General features: G+C 51.2%; 2 protein-coding genes and 1 pseudogene across 2 annotated transcripts; 2 read left to right on the plus strand and 1 right to left on the minus strand.

Moving 5' to 3' along the window:
* Positions 1-10,721: 10,721 nt before the first annotated feature.
* On the minus strand, positions 10,722-11,812 carry SAPIO_CDS1718 (uncharacterized protein; the record flags this gene model as incomplete). The annotated part of the gene is made up of 2 exons (XM_016784923.1): positions 10,722-11,256; positions 11,337-11,812. The coding sequence occupies 2 exons, from the start codon at positions 11,810-11,812 to the stop codon at positions 10,722-10,724; spliced, it is 1,011 nt and encodes a 336-aa protein (XP_016645220.1).
* A 1,156-nt stretch (positions 11,813-12,968) lies between these two features.
* SAPIO_CDS1719 lies at positions 12,969-13,499 on the plus strand (annotated as a pseudogene; the record flags this gene model as incomplete).
* Positions 13,500-16,017: 2,518 nt separating this feature from the next.
* On the plus strand, positions 16,018-18,338 carry SAPIO_CDS1720 (uncharacterized protein; the record flags this gene model as incomplete). The annotated part of the gene is made up of 4 exons (XM_016784924.1): positions 16,018-16,579; positions 16,656-16,778; positions 16,868-17,132; positions 17,198-18,338. The coding sequence occupies 4 exons, from the start codon at positions 16,018-16,020 to the stop codon at positions 18,336-18,338; spliced, it is 2,091 nt and encodes a 696-aa protein (XP_016645221.1).
* Positions 18,339-21,077: the final 2,739 nt, after the last annotated feature.

The raw sequence follows: 21,077 nt of genomic DNA on the forward strand, positions 1-21,077 counted from the left end.
TAGACCCACAGAAAGGTACAAATCCTGGAGAGACATGTCCAGTGCATGTGAAGGTACCAGAGTACCTATGTACACAGTAAACTCCAACCACCAAAATTCTTTCCGGGTCAGTCAGACCTGCCTCTTTCTTTCTCTCCGTGTCAAGGGCTCAAGAAAGTGTTTCGGGGATTATTATACTGGCAGCTCACGACAGAATCTTGTTTATCTCGCTAGATGCCTGTCCCTGCTTCTCACGGTTTCTGAGAATGAGACGTTGATATTAATGACATTAATGCATTATTGCCATTCCTTTACCTCCCGCCTCAGGGCTGCAAGATACGCGGTTCCGTTCCGCCTGTCCTTCCATTTCCATCCGTGCCCTTACAGAGGAATAAGTATAATTTGACCGCCGCTCAGCGTGCTTGCACTTGACCCATAGTTCCGTGTGTGCGATGCAGTGTCCAAGCAATAAACTCAACGCCAAGCATTGACTGTTCGCCCAGGATTTGCCTGCCTGCCTATCTGCAAGGTCCGTTCGCTATGTTTTCCTGCTCAAAGGCCAAAACGACAGGCAGGGATCTGCCAGCTTCCCAGCCCTAGGGTACCCGGACTTCGAGGTGCGAGCGCAGGAGTTCGAGCGAGTGCTATCCGTGGGCTGCGCTTGGATATTTAACGGGTTGTCTTGTTTTAACATGCCGAGAGTGTCAACGAACGTGTGAGAAGGATACCTCTGCAGTGCACGGCGACAAAGGTAGCGCTCGGGAAGGGCAATAAAGTTAGCTGCATGTTTGAAGGAAGAATAGAGCTTCCTCTTCCTGCCTCGTTGACATCTGTCTCCGTTAAAATGACAAGCGGTATGACTCCATTTTTGCAACAAGGTTGAGGTGCCCAACGTGTCAACGGCTTCGTCCTAGTGTAGTTCAAATATAAAAATATCCCGAGACACTCAAGGTCTCGATCTTGTCCTGAAGAAGCAATTTCAGGAGCCATGACTACTGAAGTATGTATACTTCGAGGTGTAAGCAAACCGTTCTAATCTCTTAGCCTCGTCCTCATTGCAGCCCAAGCTCAGCAAGACCGGCCGGGGTTCGTATGCTCAAGGGTCAATAGTGCCAACAGTACGAAGCAGAGGAAGTGATTTTGAGGCCCGTCCAAACACCAACTCACCTTCCGCCCGTGGCTCCTGTTCCAACACACTGCCTTCACTTGATCAATCCTCTCTTGGCCTGCTCTCGAGTATGAGGCGAACAAGCATGAAATTCCCCCACGGATTGCAGCTTATGAGGAAGCAATTAACGTATGATATGTATGTCCTCAAATCCAAGGCGCTGGATCTCATCTTCCTGCAGAAGAACCCAGGTCTGATTCAGATGTGTTGATCCCCTTCCTCCGATTTTCTTTGCCGTCCATCTTCATAGCCTCGGAGGAACATTACCCATGTCAACCACGAGTGAGGAGAGAACCCCTGGTGAGCATCAATCCTGCACGTCTTTCGCACTATGATCCATCCCTTCACAAGATAGTTTAATGTCTGTAAATGCCCCCGCCTGTCCGGTGTGGTTCATGGGGGTTACTTTGCATGCTTGTACTAACGCACTCCTCATGCTCCGAATCCTCCGTTTCCTCCACATCGCCACTTTCCCCGTCGTCATAGACTGGGGGGGTTACAGTTACTTCGTACATATCTGAAAGATAGCAAGAAGCTATAATAGTCTGTCTGGGGAGATGAGCTGATATGTCCCTCCCTCCCCAGAGTAAGTTAGACCAATGTCGCAACGATGCACCAAGATCGCGGAGACCATCATCATCCCCGGAAAGAGCGTGGTCTGGCCAAGGGACCTAACTTACTAGCCAAGCGGTGGGGAGCCGAACTACGACACTAGCAGTAGTTTCCCCGGACTTGAGCTCTTGGAGTTGGGGATGTGCTCCATTTGAGACCCAAAGTCATGACTCTCATTCGTAGTCATCTCGAAGGGAATGGATGAACGGATGTGGGGGATATTTGCCAAGTACTACTGAGATTGTCTTAATTGGAAGTTGGTCTTGGTGTCAGCCTTCGAACAGGGATCTCGCAAACTTCCTGCGCCCGATGCAGGAGAGACATGCATGCGCTCCTCCATAATAACAGCCCCCACCAACTTCTCCAACTCAAGACCCTCTTTGCTCCAGGGTCTACGAAGGATGAACACTCTGGCAGCTCATGAAGCATTATCCTGGGTCTCTTGGCCCCTAAAGACGGAAGACAAGCACGAAGTCAAGATCCGTCATGTCCGGGTTTAGACCTAACCAGGAAATAAGGGTCCCATAGCAAGGGCGAGACTGTATACACTACTCATAATAAGAGAAACACCCGTGGAGAAGGATTCGATTGCTTGGAAGAGTCCCTCATCACCTGCATTCCCGCCTCTGGTAAAGAAAAATGCCCGCAGAGCGGGCGAGAAGAACACGTTCATACCCTCCATTACACAAAGAAAAACGTAGAAGACACCCCTGTCTAAAGCAAAAGCTTCCATCGAATGTTCCCAAAACAGCCATGATTGGAGGCTTCGTCGCGTGACAGCCAGACATTCATATGGAAAGTTGTGCGCCCGCGGAGGCTTCTCTCTTTCTCTATACTTCCATCTCCAATCCCAAGCCGGGTGGATAAACCTGGTTTTGGTCAGAAAGAGAAGTGATCATCACCACCGCACAGCAGCTAATCCTGCAGGTTACGCATGGTCGCATGGCTGGAGGTGGGTTGCAGAGGACGCTAGTGTCGTGGAGGAGTTCAGCCATGAGCCCACACCTGTACGAACTAAACTCCTTCGAAGAAAATCTTGGGGTTCGCCTGTCCAATCCATACGAGGTTAAAGTGGGTGGTGTACTTTCTGTTGACCGCTTGTAATTGCATCGTAATTGCATCATGGAGGATGAGGTCGTGCTTCGTGCAGACAACTAGCAATGTTACTCGCAGAGTTCAGATTCCAGGCACAGAAAAGGAGCACTGGGAGGGAGGAATCCTTCCTTTCCCCCACCATTCAATCCCTTGCTAGCTAGCCTTTCCGGGTCTACACTAAATTAGGTGGTCTACTCTCCCTGAGATTGGAGGATTGCCTGCCAGGCGGCGCGGAATGAGCAAAGGAGCCCAATCCTGTTCGCCACGTGTAGATGGAACGAGTAGCGCAGCCGGTATCCAGAATGGTGGAGTGGAGCAGAAGATTCCATGGGAGATTCTAGCCATGGTCACAGATATTACGCTCTGCCCTACCCTGTCTTGCCCCGGAGTCCGGAAATCATCCACGAGTCGCTGTTGTGTTTGCCTCGCGAGGTATTAAACTATGACGGGGCATCGCATGAGGATCTTATCTTTGTCTCCCCAGTTCGCTTTGTCTTGGAGTACTTCGTACATGGGAGACACCCAATACCAGCGAGAGCGCACCTTTCCGTGGTTGGATTTCCCTCCGCAAACAGCGCTTCTGATATCCTCTGTAGAACAGGGTATTCCCTGGTGCATTTCATTCTTTTCCTCTCTAGGAAGGGCTCTCCCCAATCTCGTCATGTCATGAGGCCCTCGAGCGGGCCTGTTCGCAGCAGCCGTACCCAAGCCCAGCCGGAAAACTGAGGCGAAGAGAGACAAAAACCCACATGAATGACTTGACCTCTTGGTCAACGATGCTGGATGGTCGCACGGACCGCTCCTTCCCCTCACGCCCTTATCCCCTCATATCCTCTCATCCGCATCATCGTCTTGCCAAGAACGAAGTAGTATGACCCATTCCCTCCATTTGATTCCCCTCGTCCAATACTAGATTGCAAAATCCATCTAATGCATAGAAAAGACCCCCCCTTGTCTGAGCCATCATCAAGACACAGGTTGGTTGTGGGCACCGCATCAACATAAATCCACATTCCTTCTGGCAATGTGACTTGTCATCTATCCTATAGTCCTAATCTACGAAGTGCGTCACTGCGGGTGAGCAGGAGAGCATGCATCATGCCTTTCCTCTTCAGCAAAGCAAGAGACGGGCTACTGCAATCGACCTGCGTGCACTAAGGCAGGCGGGTGGGTGGTGTTTGGTGGTGGTCTCGGGAAGTACATTGTCGATTTTCCGGTGCATTAAGCTTCATGGGAGAGGGAGGGGGACCGGTCCCCTTCTTTGAGCTTGAGTCTGGGGCTATCGTCGCACTGCGTTGGAGAGCTGCCTGAATAGCTGCGCTGAATGGAGAGAACTTCGAGATTCATCCACAGAATGTACACTTCAAGCGACTAGTACTTCAAACCGGTGTACCCTAGAAGTGCTACCCATGAAGCTTTTGAGTGATCAATTGAGATCATGACCAGTCTAGAAATGGGCATCTACACTAGATTTCTATATTAGCGCAATCTAGCTCTCCGCACGAAGGATCTAAGGAACTGCTCCTAGCCTCCATGTATGGAGCAGGAACATAAATTAGCTAGATCCGATAATACGAAGTAATAATAGATATCGCACGTTCCAATTAGCTCTGCTAGTGGTTCTGGTCGGGCATGGTCACACTGGTTTCCCCCCTTGCCTGGTAGACCTGGACAGGAGCGAGCAACGAGATAAGAAGCTTCAGCCAGCACTTCGGCCAGGCCATGCTCGGAATGAGAGGGGTTCCCAACAGAGATGAGATCAGAACCACATGGCTAACGACGGGTATTGATCCAAGAAAGCCTAACCTGGAACTTTCCCCCGTCCACCACGTGGCTAGCGCCACCTCGCTATTGTCCCTTCATTAAACTACACTTTGAGACTAACAGAACGACCAAACAAGCCGGCAAAGATCTCCCCAAGCAGGAGCACAGGAGTAAGGGAGCGGAGGGGCTCATCTCGGGGTTCAATGCGAGCTTTGATCAAGTAGCTCCCTTTCCTCGGGCTTTAACGCTCCATTACAGAGTACAAACAAGTAAGCTGGCCGGAGCAGCGGTCAGAGAAGTGGCGCAAGCAAGAACCACTTTCGCGATGCCCGCTGAACGGTCCGCCGACGATCCTGTGGGGGGCAAAACCCGCCAATCAAGGATGTTTGATCATAGAGTAAAACAGTTCTATCGGGAGTCCGAAAGAGCTCGGAATGCCGGGCGACTAATACAGCGCAGAGCTGGCGGAATATTCCCCAAGGTCCGCCTTCTGTCCCGATCGGAGATCTGGGGCATCCATTGATCTGTAGAACCACATCTGCCTTTTGCTTCTTTGGGGCATGCGCCCGATCGTACCTTGCGTCAGCGATAGGCACCGAGGGTGCGTGCTGAGGTTGAATTGAGGCTCGAGGCGGTGACGGTTCCCGACTTCCCAGTCGCTGATCTTCGCCTCAGCTTGTTGGGAAGACGTCCCGGACCCGGACCGGAGATGGCTGTCTTGCGCTGGCTGACGCTTCGTGCTGCGAAGATCCGCCATCTTTTACGATGTCGAGGAGCGCTAATATGATAACCCTGGTGACGCAATCTTACAGGTTAACAGCTTGAATCTTGGAAAGGGGCCAGTGATATTTCCCGCTAGAAGGCGGCGAACTACCTCCAGCACAGGACTAGAAGAGCTGAGGAAGCTGAACTCGCCGCTTCCACGGCAATATTGATTTGCCAGCTCTCGATACTAACGCGCCGTAGCGTGTGCACTACGAGTCAGTTACGCTCCCAGATCTCAACAAATTGATCGGCACTGGAAAACGTTCTAGATCCGGTGGGAGGAAAGAGAAAGATTGCGGAACATTCCCGTACACTACACTGTATTACTTCGTACTCCTTCATCCAGTTAGACACCTCGCACAGATAGCAAAAGCGTCGTCTCAAAGCATGTGGAATAATCTCCGTTGCCATGTGGCCACGGCGTTCTTTGCATTCTTCTTTCGGGGGCTTCACCCAAAAACCTCCGTAGTGTACACTACCAAATAAGCTGCCCGATGGCGCTATCAATAGCGACGACGCCGCTTTCTGTCAAAAGTCTTTCAGCAAATTACCTGGGTGCGCTAGTTGTTGTTAGTGTCAAGCATAAACTGAGCACAAACAACTTAGTTTGTATTAGACGGTTTACTCTTATCCACTCACGATGGCACGTCGCGATGAGTGTTCGTACCGCAGCGCTGCTGCTTGCGTCCTGCCAGGGTCAGCTTTCCACTTGGAGAAAGGGGTTCAAAAATGTGCGAAGTGTCGCACTAGAGCACCAAGCGGAAGTGACAACGTGGGATCGCGCCCCACGATATCCGCAATCGAGGCCAGGATCCCCTGATGATATCCGGCGAGGAGTCTCACTAATCTTTCGTTGACAGAAACGAACAAGGGACCGCCCCCTTATTTTCTCAGCATGGCGGCTGAGTCTTTTGGTCTCCTACAAAGTACGAGGAAGAAGTGAGAGCTGGAAGGCGAGAATGTGCTCTGTCCTCTCTCGCAGATGGGCCAGCCAAAGCCCCAAAGGATCTTGGTTCGTCTCATGTTTCGTTTCCGCTGGTCCCACGAAGTAATTTTTTTTTCTTCTTGTTCGGCTTCGAGCCGGATCTCGGAACCGAAGGACATGTCGACGAAGTATCTACATACACTTTGCAGACGTTTACTGAACGGATCCCAGTTCCTGGTCGAAAAGTTGACCCTTGGCGACGAGGGAGGCCCTGGTATCATGGTTTGACAATGCAACGACTCCGGTCGCAATCCATTCGATCTGATCTTGTTACGAAGTACGAAGTATGGATACTTCGCACTTGGGATGACCTCATCCTTGCTTTCCGAGTCTCCTAGATACTTCGTACTCGACGACGGGGCAACTTGCAAGTGCAAGTGCACGAGGTAGGCGCAAGCCATGCACATAATTTAAACTTGGATGACGAGGTAAAGCATAGATCGTTCTTGACCCAGAGCGTCATTAAGGTAGGCAGTGGGCATCGCCCTTAGCTGACCGATACCCAGGCATCAATATCTTCTCATGTTGTTGTCAAGCATAACGAAGCAGGCTCCTGTGATGGGAGAAGTGCATCATTCTTACTTCCCACATTTGGACGGCGAGCAACGCTCTCTCCATCTGAGGTCAGGCTGGTCATCCAAGTTTATGGTCTGTCGTATCGAGGAGTGTGGTTCCGGAGACGTTAGATGCTGGGTCGGCTATACCAGACGCACACATACCAGAAGATGTGGAGCCGTCTTCACGCCCGTCGATTGTGACGAGACACCTTTCTGCCGGTCCTGCCATTTTCCCTTTTGCCAATCACGACTATCTGGCACAGGACGCAGGAAGCAAGTCACCATGACACAAAACGGCGATGTTTGGAACTTCAAGTCTGGGGATGGAGATCATTTTGTGGCCTGGAGATCACCGGCGACGGTAGATCTCTTCGGCCAACATGTTTCGCTTTTTTCTACCTGTATTTCTCATCACTTCGGACGAGATGTTTGTCGATCATTCACAAGTCAAATTTGCCAGCATAAAACCCGGTCACGCTTGCTCGTCCTTTAATGAAGGAGGAATGCGAGATCACCCAGTTATTGGATGTTCTCGAACTTTCTGGTGTTTGAATCAGACATTCTGTATTTTCTCCTAACCTGCTCGTCTCTGAGATATTCACCATGAAACGATGACGGGGGAGACGGCATGGATTTCTACGATTTATCACAAACAAAGGGCTTCGAGCTTGCCAAAGCCCGGAACACGGATTCCGGGCTAGGTGAGAACAACGAGCTTACCATGCCGTTGGGCACGGCAATATTTCCCGCACTCTTTCATTCGGGGATTTTTTAGAACGTTGAAAAGCCCCTTACACGCACATACTTCATGCAGAAGCGAGGGCGACGACAAGCAAGGTTTCCTAGCCGAGTCGTTTGTTGTTGCTGCTGCTGCAGTGTGACTGACCGTTGCCCAGAAGTACAACTTCTACGATTGATGCTTGCAAGTATGAGGCCGTATCAAGACCGGTGGAAGGTTAACACTTTCACACACACACACACACTGAAAATATTACCTGCAGGGCCACAGGTAGAGTTGCACCGCAGAGGCACGCCATAGTCCGGGAGCCCCTCACAAGTGGTCCGATTGGATTCGGGGAAACATAAAGAGGGGAGAAGCAGAGCCTTGTAAGGGGTCAAGCGGATGGTAACCTCTCAGACTCTTCAAGGTTCTCTTTGAGCGGGTCCTCCAATCCGGCCGCGTGCCGGGGACCGGTGATATTTGTCCCACTACACGGAGGGGTAAGATGTTGATAGTCATGATCGCTTCATTCCAAGTGGATTGTTCCACTGAATGGAGTCGGCGTTATATCTAGCAGTGTAGTGGTGCAGGGTTCCTTTCATTACTCTCCGAGAATATGCACCTTTCCTTGGGATAGTTGAGCAAGGCTTTCCGTGTGATGCAGAACACTATAATACACCTAATCCTTCGGAGGGGAATCTCGCCATCGAGGTCCTCGTATCGAAGGGGGTTGGGCCGATTCTCAACGAGCACTGCCCGGCGACTGTGTTTCGGGGCCGTCGCTTCGGGGGCCTGCTAGTGTGGTGAAGGCGACATCGTTCCGTTTCGGAATATTTCTGAATGTGTACTTCGTAGAAGAGTAGGTACGAAGTATCTGTTCCATGGATGCTCAGCACAGATGTGTAGATGTGCGAGGAGCACAAAGGGAACAGACGCGTTCGTACCAAAAGTTTGGCTGCGGCGACCCTCCTCAAACATGAATAAAACTTCTTTTTTATTCCTTCATTGTTCCATCTTGCATAAATTTTCTAGCGGTTCCGAGAATGGTTGATGAGCGTTTCTCTTTCAAGGGTTTCTTGCGAATCTACGACGTATAGTAGTAGTGATATAGACATGGGTAAGCGATACCCTTGACGATTCCCAGGTCAAAAGGAAGAAGGAAAAGGAAAAAAGGAACTAAATCTGCAACGGAAGGGAGGCTATGCAGACCCGAGTTGTAAACGGCGAGTTGATCCTTTTAATGTCTTTTCTTTTTCTTCATGTAACCTCTTTGTTTTTCTCCTCTTTTGTTTGATGTTTCGTCTGCTTTCCTGATACTGGAACCACAGGCAAGAGCACGCAGCCTTCCATCAATTGATGCTACTTGGTTTGCTTTGTATCTCTTGCCTTGGCAAGCAGAGTGGAGAGTTTTTATCCTTGGGTCGCCCTCGCGTCTGCGGCTATGGAGCAAGAAGGGGACACTAGCCAGACAGGGTTAGTGACAGAGTGACAGATGTGCACAGTTCACCCAGTGAGCCGGGATTTTTTCTCAGGAGGATGCTCTGCAAACCCCTTGGCTGGAGGGACCCTAGCTTCGCAACGGATCACTGCTTCTTCGACGTGGGGGCAATGCAGTTCCTAATAAGTACAAGTATGTATGTATGCTCATCTTGATCCCATGGCACGATGGGGCCATGTCTGACTGTGGGGGGAAAGAGAGGATCGATATCAACAGGTGGAAGGGGACCCTGTGAAGAGGCCGAGATGGACGGAGTTGATGTGCAGTTCTGATGTGAGATGTGGGTAAAACAGGGAAACATGAAGAATCGTCCCTGTTGCAACATGGGCGTCCAATGCTTTGGCAACGTTCCGAGTGGCCAGTGTGAGTACGAAGTAGGAGATGGCAATCAAGATGTGTCGTCAAGTCGTGAGGTGAGGGGGGATCAAGGCGGAGTCTGGAGCTATCAGCTAGGCTAGGTAGCACTCGCCTAGGTTCACGGAGCTCTTGGAGGTCAAAGTTCGATCGGAGATTCCTGTGGGCTGGTTTATACCATTCTTGTATGTGCACAATACTACTTGTAAACGACGAAGTAATTGAACGCTCACACCAACGAAGTACGGGGCAAAGGAAAATGGAACGCTGATGGTGCGTATTACTTCGTACTCCTGCTCAAATGGCGATCCGGGTTAGAAAAAAAAAAAGCATCCTGTCGCTTAATATCCTGTCTTCAAGCGAAGCGGCAGTCGACCTGATACAGCTGGTTCAGTGACCACCGCATCGCATCACTCTATAATTGGTGCTCTCAGCTGGGAGGTGCACCCAAACATAGAGGCACCGCCTAGCTCAACGAAGCACAGTGCTCTCGAATCTCATGGTAGCTGCCGTTTTATCTGACCGGACCGGAGCGGACCACAAGCCACAGACTCTTCTGCCGCTTTGCGACACTCCATTCAGACACGTGGGGCCGCCATGGGGCGTCGAGCCGCTCCCGTGCCCCGGGCCTCAATCTTCCCTGTGTATCCTTCGGTGAGAGAATCCCGTCAGAAACTCCGTCTTCTGCCGAGACGGGAAGGTGCATAATGGAGCGGTCAGGTAACACGGTAACACAATGGCGGGTATATTGATTTGATATTGATTTTTGATTTCCTTCCATGTTTCTAAGAATTTCGCGATCTTGGGGGGAGTGGCGAACTATGGATGTTGTGCGAGAGAGGGTCAATGAGTATATGCGCGGGCGTCGCGAAATGGTGGGTTAGTTGTTGTGATTTCGCGACTCTACTCTGCGCGGAGGTTGGCCTGGTGTTCAACGTATCAAACCGTAAATCCTCTGTCTACTTCCTTGCTCTGAAGTCGTTATGCGTCAGCTTGAGAGTCTCTCTAGCCGTTAGTCGATCATATGCTTAGACCTAGGTCAATAGAGCGAGTCAACGGCAGGTGGTTAAGGAGGAGTGACGGAGGTTAGCATGGTGATGATCAAGGCTTTCCTTACAGAACAGAACGTCCCATTCATCGACGTCGGCGACGTACTCTAGCTATCATTAGTTCTGAACGCCCAACTTCATACATCCACCCAATCATCCATCCATCCATCCCTCTCACCTCCTCGAGCTTCCCCAATCCGGCTTAGGCATCGGCCTCCCCACGATAAACCCCTTCTGCTGCGGCACTCCGCTCCTATTCCTCTTCAACAACCTCGCCTTTACCTCATTCGAGCTCTTCGCCTTCCTCGGCGCCAACCTCTTATCCACCTCCGACATGACCCTGTAAACTGTCGACCCGACCCTCTTATCCCGGGGCGCCTTCTTCTGCTCACTCTTGCGCCTCTTGGGCTTCGGTTCACCGCCGACGCTGCTGAGGTCGCCCTGGTACGCCTCCTCGTCATCGTCTGAATCGAGGAACTCTTGGGGGAGGAACTCGGGGAGCTTCGCCTTGCCTGATTGTGTGACTTGTTGTTCTTGTTGTGTCTCTCCCTCGGTGGTCACGACGTCCTCGGAAGGCGTTTCTGTGGGGGCGGTGAGTTCTGCGGCCGCGGGTTTCTCCTCTTCGGGTTTGGATTGCTTCCTGGACTCGGCTTGGGCTTTGAAGAGAGCATCACGCTCCTGACGCTTCTTCTTGGCTTGTGCGGCTTGTCTGTGAAAAATGTAGTTAGTCACCAGAATAAGGCTTGTAGGGTATAGACCTTCGAGGGAGGGCAAAACGTAATGACATACTGTTGGGCTGCCTTTTGTGACGCTTGAGCAACTTGCTTCGCCGCCTCGGCAGCCTGAACGTTGGAAATAGCCTCCGGCGCCTCATCATCCGAGTCTTCATCTGATTCCTGGGGGTTTGTAGCCACTACCGCCGGCGTTTCTGCCTTCTTCAATACTGCCGGGCTTGGGTGGGCAGCAGCGAGCTGTCGCTGCAGCGCAGCCATTATGTCCCCGCCATCTTCATCATTCACAGCCGCATCCTCGACGACTTCGCCCTCCTTGTCCGCAGGCGCATCTTCCGCCTGCTTCTTTTTCGAAGGCGTCTTCTTCGCAGCGCCCTTCTTGGGAGCGGGAGAGTCGGTGGCTCCTTCGGCGTTCTTCTTGCGGAGGGGTAACCGTTGTCGCTTGGGGGTAGAGCTGGGGGCGTTCGTGGCGGGTTCGGCGGGTTCGACTTTGTCCATGGCCTTGCGCTTGGTGCCGCTTCTAGTGGTCACCATAGTTGCGTTGGGGATTGGCGAGGAAAAGGCGGGAGTCGAGAGAGAGTTGGATGGGTGTTGGGAAACTGGATTCCTGGTCGTGGTCGAGGTTTGGGGCCGAGTGAGATGTCGGCGACTGGTCGTAGAAGAACTTAGGAGATGATTCTAAAGATCAGCACTTTACGTGGTTTCGCAGAAGAGAGTAGACGTAGTGATTTGTGTGGTGGTGGGATTGAAATTTCGATTTTGCTGGTTCAAATTTTTGGTGTGCGATAAGTCGGTGAGTCCTTATCATATGGGTTCCTTCCCACAACGCAGCCAATAATAATCGGTACTTCTCTCTCAGGCGATTCCGACACCGAAACTTGAGCGCTTCATCTCACGAGCCAGCAGACCTCACGGTTCGCCAGCATTTCGCTTCTTCCTTAGCCCGCATTGAATGGGCCACTTGCTATTGCTCACCTTTTCGCTATTAAATTAGTTCCCATATACTGCGGCGATTTATTACAGCAGAGTTTGAGGTCTCATAGCCCGCCAATTGCCTAATTGAGAGCATCCATCACACTCACGCAGCCCATCTCCAAAGCTCACTTTCAAGAGTGAGGGCTCCATAGAGATGTCTCGTCTAGGCGTTTCTCTCCTGCGGACTTCGCAGCCTCTCCGCCCCGTTTTAACAGGCAGATATGCAGCGCGCCTTTCATCTCTTCCCATCAGGCTATTATCTCCAGCGATACCAGCGCCGCCACAGACTCGGGCATATGCCAAGCCACGAAGGGGAAGGTCCTCGGTAGATGTACCGCCACTGGAGACCTTTGAGCAAATAGCTAGGGATCGAAACATCCAAGGGGGGGACGTCAAGCTCTGCCGGAAGTGTATCGTCGAATGGATTACTGCAGAGCAAAGGGGCAATACGGAGGACCCTCACCTGCTAGACAGTGAGCCTGCCTCAACACTGATTTCACACCCTTTTGCTTGAAACTGACAAGAAGGACATGTAGGAATCGGTGTAACTTTGCAACAGTTCCATGAATCAGCCATATTCATAGAGCGCATCGCCCCTCCGGAGAATAGCATAGCCTACCGTGACCTCTGCCTGCGCATGCTCCTCTATGCCTCATCCCAAGGTCACGATGGATCTACCCTCACATATACGAGGCTCTCCCTAGGCATCAGCACAATGAACAAATCTACCCCCTTCAATCTTCCAAAGGAGGTAGAAGAGCGTCTTAACGCCATGATCGAGAGGGGCGATCCCGACGCACTCACCGTCGCCGGCAAGATCGCCGTCTACAAAGGCGACACGGCCCTCGCCAAGAACCTCCTCAACCAAGCCCTGGAGAACGGAAAGTCGCCTACCTTGCCCTTCGAGTGGCGGCCCGCCTGCCTCCTAGAACTAGGTCGCTTGATGCGCGAAGAAGGCAACAAGCCCGCGGCGTGGGGATACTTTAAGCAGGCAGCAGATGACCACAACCTCTTGGACGCGTGGTACGAGCTGTCCTACGAGGACGGATTCCCTCCGGACATGGTCCAGCATACCATCAATGCCCTCAGGGGAAATAGGAATGCGTGCATCAAGGTGTCTGAGGTGCAGAACGAGTTGGCGGTTGCGGCGTTGGAAAGGGGGAATAAGACGGACTTTTTGGATCATCAGCTCATGGCGCAAGAGTGGTTGAAGATAGCCAAGGCGACGACGGTGGGAGGGAACTAAGGGTGTTGTTTAATGAGGTTGAGCGGCTGAGATGTTGTTGCCTGTACGAGTAGAGTTGAAGAATTGCATTAGTGGTAGACGGATATAAACGCTTCTGCATCGTTTTGTTGTTCTCATATGTTTCCCTTACAATGTCTGGATGCCGGATACATAAGGATACCTGGTATATTTCAGTTCCCTCCTTACAACAGTTCATTGAGCGACCTAATGTCAATTGGTGACATAGCTAGCGCTTCTCGTCGAGCTTGACTGTCCCTTCCATCTATTCTCGAAAATCATCCCAAGCAGTATCGCTGAGTGGCATGAGCCAGTGATCGGAAATTCTACTATTTGATTCCCTCCCCTCCTCCCTGTTCTCTCTTTTCCTTCCTCTTTCTTTTTTTGCTTCATATACCCTGCCCTTCGATTTACGCGTAAAGCGACCCGTGCCTTCACACGTCACGTCAACTGCTGCTTCCATTTCGTCATAAGAATTGATCCAGCCCGCCTCAGCATACGAATAAAGGCCCGGCCTTAAGAACGAGAAAGTAAAAGAAAGTAGGGCTAGACTTAAACTGAATATAGAGGAATCACACGCTCGCATTGCAGCGCAGGAGTTCTAGCCTTTCGCTTCGGCCGCGAGAACTCCTTTGCCGATATCCTCAAGGTCCAGACTTGATCCGACCTTGAGCTCTGTAAGAAACATACAAGTCTTATCAGCAACTTTGATACCAGGGCTGCGGGCAACCGGAATTGTGCAGGGGCCGAGGATTAATTGGAGGCAGATGTATCTTCGGCCCCTCGGCGCGGAAGATGCGGTCCCGTTCCACGCCTGTTCCCGGTATGAATGCATGCGATCCAACGGGTACGATCTAATGCTCTTTTCCTTTTCTCTCATTTTCCTTCTTCTTTCTTAGGACAGAAGATCAGTATTACCCAATCCTTATGAATCCTTTCAGGTTAGCAACTCATCACTTCCGTCGCACCACGTTCGCATTGTGGAAGAAGTAAGTAAACGTCAAGCGCCAATTTCTTCCTCACATCTTTTCCTTCAGGTCATGGTCGCTTCGTTCGCTACAGGACAGGGCAGTCATTCTGCTCAGGACAATAGCCACGACATTTCCATGAGCCCTGTTAAGTCAGCTAGCATGCTCCCTCCACTCCTTTCCTCCTCCGCGGCTTTGTCTCTCAGCACGTTATCTCGGAACCGGCGAGGAAGTAAGGCCGGGCTTGGATACCCGAAACCCGGTTTCTCGCTGTCACGGTAAACCGGCCGTTAGGATATCTTATCATACTCTGCTTTGTTATATATATATATATATATGTGTGTATGAGCTCGAGTATTGCTACTTATACGAAATGCAATTATATTCTGTGAAGATCTCAATTCTATTCCGTAGTCCCCAAGCCCCAACTCATGGGTACCCGGCGCATCTTCCTGTCCGTTCTCGTGCCCGGCTCAGTTCCGCTTAGATATTTCTACGTGAGCTCCAATTGATCCGGGCTGCCGGATTCGGTCCCGTCCCAGCTGATCATCCAAGGACCCGCATTCATCCATTTACCACATCCTCAGTAAAGACCGAGCCTATTGGATGCAGAGATCATCCGCAATATACTACATATTGTAGAGTTGGATACTCCTTCTCGCGCCGCATTATAACTCCACTTTCACGTCGCTCATCTGGCCACAAATTCTGGGAAATTCTAACTCGATCTAGTGACAATCTGCGCTCCCGTCGCCGGATTCTATACTTGGAAAGGGTTAAAGGAGGTTCGAGTACTTATGAAGCCTCAGATTGGCTAACCTTGATTAGTATTCATGAGTTGCCCGTCCATGAATTGATGAGCCTGTCACTAAATATAGTCCCGCTGTGTCCTTCTCCTGCCGCTTCCAATTTCCAGTAGGAGATCGCCGCCCAACACCACATCTAGTCCAGTGATCCCGGGACAAGCATGACGACGATCTATAAAGGCCAAGACCTAAGTAAACAATATCATGTGTGAACCTTCGCAGAGATTGTCCCCTTTTGGGCCTCTTGCCGATTCTTTCCGGGCATCTTTGCCATGGAACGGCCCTGGTCTCTGGAACTGGAAGGTTGAATTTCTCTCTCTGGGTATAGTATATGAACTGTGCCAATTTACCCCCAGTCCGCGGACCCTGGGATTTCTTTTTGTCTGGAGGATGACGAATGCGTATATACGGAGCCGAGGGAAGGATCCAATGTAGAGGGTCGTCAGTACAAAGCAACTACTCTAGTAAAGCTTGGTTCCTAGAAATTGATGCCGCTTCTTGAGAGAGTTTTCCTGGGTGTCGCGAGCCTTGCTTCCCTTTTCTTCCTCTTCTTGAATCGCGGGTGATGACGCGGACAACACAACCGAGTCCCTTGCGCCATTGGCTTATAACCATCGCGGTGTTCGCTTCGTAGGACCTTGGCTGTCTGGCAGGTCTAGCCGTTCTCTCCCTTCGAACTATCGCTTTTCCTTTCCTTCCTCTCTCCCTTCCCGTCGGTGCGGAAACCAACCGTGCCACCCTCCCGACATGCGCCCACCCCAGCACCTCGCCGCCCTCCTCGCGGCGGGCCTCATCCCCCTCACACATGCATCCCCCAACTGCGCCCTCCGCGGCCCCGCCTACCCCAAACCAACCGATCTCTCCTCCCACCCCCTCATCATCGAAGCCGCCCAACAGCTAACAGCAAGCTTCGATGACCTCGCCGCCAACGAGACCAACCTAATAGCGACCAACAACTCGTGGTCCCTCGAAGCATGGTCCATCCACGAGAACGCCGAGCCGACCGCCCTGCTGTGGTCGCACTATCATGCCGCCATGAACCTGGATGCCGTCAACTCGACGGGCACGCGGGAGGTGGACGGGTCGACAGTGTATAGGCTGGGGAGCGTGACGAAGATCTTTACGGTGTTGACGTGGTTGGCGGAGGTGGGGGATGAGCACTGGTTTGTGCCGATTACGAATTTCGTGCCGGAGCTGAAGGATATTCAGGAGAGGAGTAGGGGGGAGGGGGATGCTATTCGATATACGGATTGGGATGCTGTGACGGTTGGGGCGTTGGCTTCTCAGATGTCGGGGATTCCTCGAGATTGTAAGTCCATAGAGGCCGGGGTTCGATTTCATAGGCACGCAGGAGTGAACTACAGGCTAACATGGCAGGGAAACAGATTCGCTCTTGGGAGAACTGACGCAGGATTATGGCCCGGATTTGGTCTATGTGGGTTTCCCTCCTCCAGAGAAACTACCAGAGACGCCTGAATGTGGGATCTTCGTGCTATGCAATCGAACTCGTAAGTTGGGTTTACGATTCCTGAGCCTCTCTCGTTGTCCCTCCCTAATCCACTGATATATGAATAAACGCTTACATGGAGACTATTAGAATTCTTTGAGGGTCTTGAAGATTTGATGCCGGTGTTTGCTCCAGATGCGGCGCCGGCCTACTCGAACGTGGCATATGTCCTCCTAGCATACGCCCTCGAAGAGATCACAGGCAAGGATTGGATCACTCTTCTTTCGAGCAATATTTTGGAGCCGTTGAGTCTCGAGAGAACATTCTTCAACACTCCAAACGACACGACTCTTGGCGTCATCCCAGGAAACGCTTCTCAAGTGGGCTGGTATAACCAACTTGGTGATGGCGGACCGTAAGTAGCCCAGATAACCTTTGCAAGTGTATCTATTCCAATTTTTAACATCCGGTTCATTTCAGCTCTGGGAGCATGTACGCCTCCTCAGCCGACATAACCCGCCTCAACAAAGCCATCCTCTCTTCCGAACTCCTCCCACCGGCAATGACGCGCCGCTGGCTCCGCCCGGTAACCTTCACGTCCGACCCCATGGCGGCCCTCGGCAAGCCGTGGGGCATCCGCCGCATCAACATGGGCCACCCCTACCTTTGGACCTACGGCTACCAAAAGGCCGGCCGTATCGGCGACTACTCAGCCCTCATTATCATGCTGCCCGACTACGGCGTGGGCTTCACTCTCCTTACGGCGGGCAATATGCCAGGGAACATGAACTTTGACTTTGCGGATGTCATTGGCGCTACGCTCTTACCCGCTATTCATAACGTGTCAAGGGAGCAGGCGCGAGAGAATTTTGCGGGGAACTACGAATTCGGGAACGTTACTACTCTTAATTCATCCATGGTGATTACGGTGGATGATGATCCGGGCTTGAAAGTAGAGCGCTGGATAAGCAACGGAACGGACATGGCTACAGTGGCTATTCTACTTCAGCTTTCGACACGCGGGCCCGTGAACCCACGGATAAGATTATACCCCGCTGGTCTGGAGACGGTCAAAGAGGATAGGGAAGTGAAGAAGAGGATAGCGTTTAAAGCGACGTTTGAGGACGCGGACAGTCCGGCGAGGGAGAATAGACTATTTTCGACGGACTGCGCGACTTGGTTGTCGGCTTCTTCGAATCTTTGGGCGGCGAGAACGTTGGATGAGATTGTGTTTGAGGTTGGTGAGGATGGGAAGGCTGTTGCTGTTGATCCTGTGGCGTTGAGAGCGTTGTTGGGTAGGGTGGATGAGTTGACGCCGCCTCCGCCGCCGCCTGCGGTTGAAGAGGAACCGCCAGTTGATGATGAAGGGGAGGGGGGCAGTGAGGGGGAACCAGGAGAGGATGGGACTGGTGATGATAGCGGAGAGGGCTCCGGGACGGATGAAGGCACTGGTGAGAAGGTCCCGGACGAGGGAGAGGATTCAAAACCAGAGGATCCCGTGGACGAACCTCCTCCCGTAGAAGAGCCTCCAGCGGACGGAAAGGAAGACTCAGAGACGCCCGACGCAGAGGCCATTCTCGGAAAGGGAATGCAAATGAGGAAATCTCACAGCATGGAGTAAACAAACCATTCCAGAGTAAACAGAGACGATGCTCAACAAACAGGCCCTTTGCCGAGTTGGCGTGGATCAGTGTTTTGGAGGTGCTTGGATCAGTCGTGGTGGTTCTGGAATGGAGTTGGCTCGAGTTGGCTCTGGGAAGTGAGGTACACGAGGCGTTTTGTCTTTGGAGAATGTTCCTTGCTTTTTTGTTTCCGTCTTTGTCTTAGCCTTTAGAATGAAAATGCATTGGATGGTTGGCATGCTTTGTTTGCATCTGTCAATGCATAGTTTTCCAGTCTTGTGATGCATCTTTGGGTATTCCAGGGTCATCAGGAATGGGATCTACTTGAATTGATGAAGAGAAGCTGGCTTGAAGTGGAAGTCGTCGCTTAGACCAACAAACACCCCTACGATATAAAAACAACCCTGATCAAACCTTGATCATTCGATGAGGTCACTTCCAAGACATCCCAGCAGCCCTTGGATCCAACGAAGCTTCCATCGCATACATTCCTTGCCCTGTGGCTCTTGTCTCAGCGCGAACGCCTGGAGGGATCGCAGGGTGGTCTGGGTTCAACCAAGATCCAACTTGAGACACTTGTCTCATCCGCGCTTCCTTCCTTGCTTCCCTGTTCGGTGAGACCGAGGTCGCTAGGGAGGCTCAAAATAGAAGGTAGCTACTTCGTACAGGAGGTGAAAACGCAGGAATTGATGGTTTGGATCCTGACTTGGAGATTGTGGACACCGCCCAGGTTGCCTGGCAAACGGAGCGTGTTTACACAGTATGTTGACTTTGGGTGGATTCTGGCAGACTCTTCATCGGGGGGTATTGAATTGAAATTGTGTTGAATTTTTTTTCTTTAATTTTTTTTTCTAGTGAAACCTTCATCAAGTGGGCCAGGCCATTTAGTCCTGACTTAGAGGTGGAGCGAAGAATGCCACTCATTGAAGATCACAAGTTGGCCCATATATCCGAGCTTTTCTTCTGGAAGCTTGGAGTCAGCCACATCTACTGGGATTGGAATTCTCCGCGAAGTGCAAGTATAAACGTTGACCGACGTTCAAAATCAAGAAAAATTCTAAAAAAGAAAAGAAAATAAGCTGGAGAAAAAGGAAGGAGCAGGGAGAGATGAAAATGTTAACGATATCTCAGGCTCCACTCCCGAATCTGTCCAGGCCACGTCGAGGACCCGAATTTTATTTCCGATCCGGAAACGCTACTTGATATTGGCGTGGGGATTACACAGGTACCTTGAAGCCTACTAGAACCCAGATCAGTACATGAAGGACCAGGTCGGCGACGAGATCCCAGTCAGATCGGCGTAATCGCTAGCAGCGTCGACTGGGGCTGACAAGATGCTGGAGGCCTTCAACTGGGAGCCTGGTTGTGGAGTCTAATTTTATCACGACATGGTCCACCCCGGATGCGCCGGTCTACGCAAATGTATTACTGTTTCCACAGCCCTCGAGCGGAGGAAATCAGCGAAAGCAAGAGAGAATTGGAGTAGACTACGAAGTAGGAAGAGGTGCCAATCCCGGGACATCTTTCCTGATAATCATTCATTTATGACGGAGGGCAAAAAAAGGAAAGAAAAGGAAAAGAAGGAATCCGAAAAAAAAAAAAAAAAAATCATAAGTCGTGGAGCCTGGAAGGAGATAGATTTTGCCGTTGCATCGGGTCCACCCTACTAGACTCTGCGCCAGCCGAGTCTGGCCTGGCCTAGCATCATGCTAGTTTATTTCAGCCCAGTTAATTCCTCGGCCCTGTTCCGCCAAAGAGAACAAGAGGAAAGGAAATTAGGAAAGCGAAAGACACAATGCCGAAATGGAGGGGACAAGAAACAAGAACAAGTTCTCGAGATGAGGGGGTCGAACCAAGCCCAATTGATGCGCTTGCGGGGTATCAGAGAAAGAGCGAGGTCCAAGGGAGATCGTGGATATGATCCTTGTCGAAGATCATGAATAAAAATTTACCTTTTTTTTTTTTTTTTTTTTCTCCTTTCTTCAGTGCGCTTCTTTTCATCTGCTTTGCTTCTTCTTGTTGGCTGGTGAAGTCGACGCGTCGTGATGTTGCAGTTTCTGGGAAGTGAGCCACGCCGCGATTGGACGAAATGTTATATTACTGCAGAATATATACACACAAGACAAGCAATGCGATCTTTGGGATCAATGTGTGTGATATTTCACTTGAGAGTCAAAGCCTGATGTGGGCCTGGCGACCCGGAAAAAGAAATGTCTCTCTCGAGTCCGTATCCTCATCAAACTGCCCCATTTTCTTCAGGGTTTGAGTGGAGAAACTTGAGAGAAGCTATTGATTCCTCGAGAAAAGCAAGAGAGCATTGCGACATACAATGACGAAAACGAAAATAACACTGTAGATGTGGAAGAATGGAGAATGGGCTGAAGCCACTTTGCTGCTCGTCATCGTGTCTCGTCTAAACTTTGGGACGCGTTTGTGTAATACTTGGGTCTTGAGATGGGATGGACCCTGGAATCTGGGAGCGGCAATCTCACTTCGCAGACCCGAGTCTTAGGCAGAGAGCACTTTTGTGACTGGAGCACCACAGTAGAACCAGCACTGTCACCATCGGTAAATACAACAAGCTGAGATGATCACTGTGCTCGACACAACGCTGGGAGCTCTCTTGTGGCTCGCAAGGATAGATCCAGCTGGCCACCAGTACTGCCTCGATCCTGCGCCTCCCCTTCATCTTAATCCTCACGGCGGCAGGAATGACGCCTCTCTTCTAGAACTTGTCG

Source organism: Scedosporium apiospermum, assembly GCF_000732125.1.
Source record: "Scedosporium apiospermum strain IHEM 14462 chromosome Unknown SEQ_SAPIO_0077, whole genome shotgun sequence".
NCBI classification, from domain to species: domain Eukaryota; kingdom Fungi; phylum Ascomycota; class Sordariomycetes; order Microascales; family Microascaceae; genus Scedosporium; species Scedosporium apiospermum.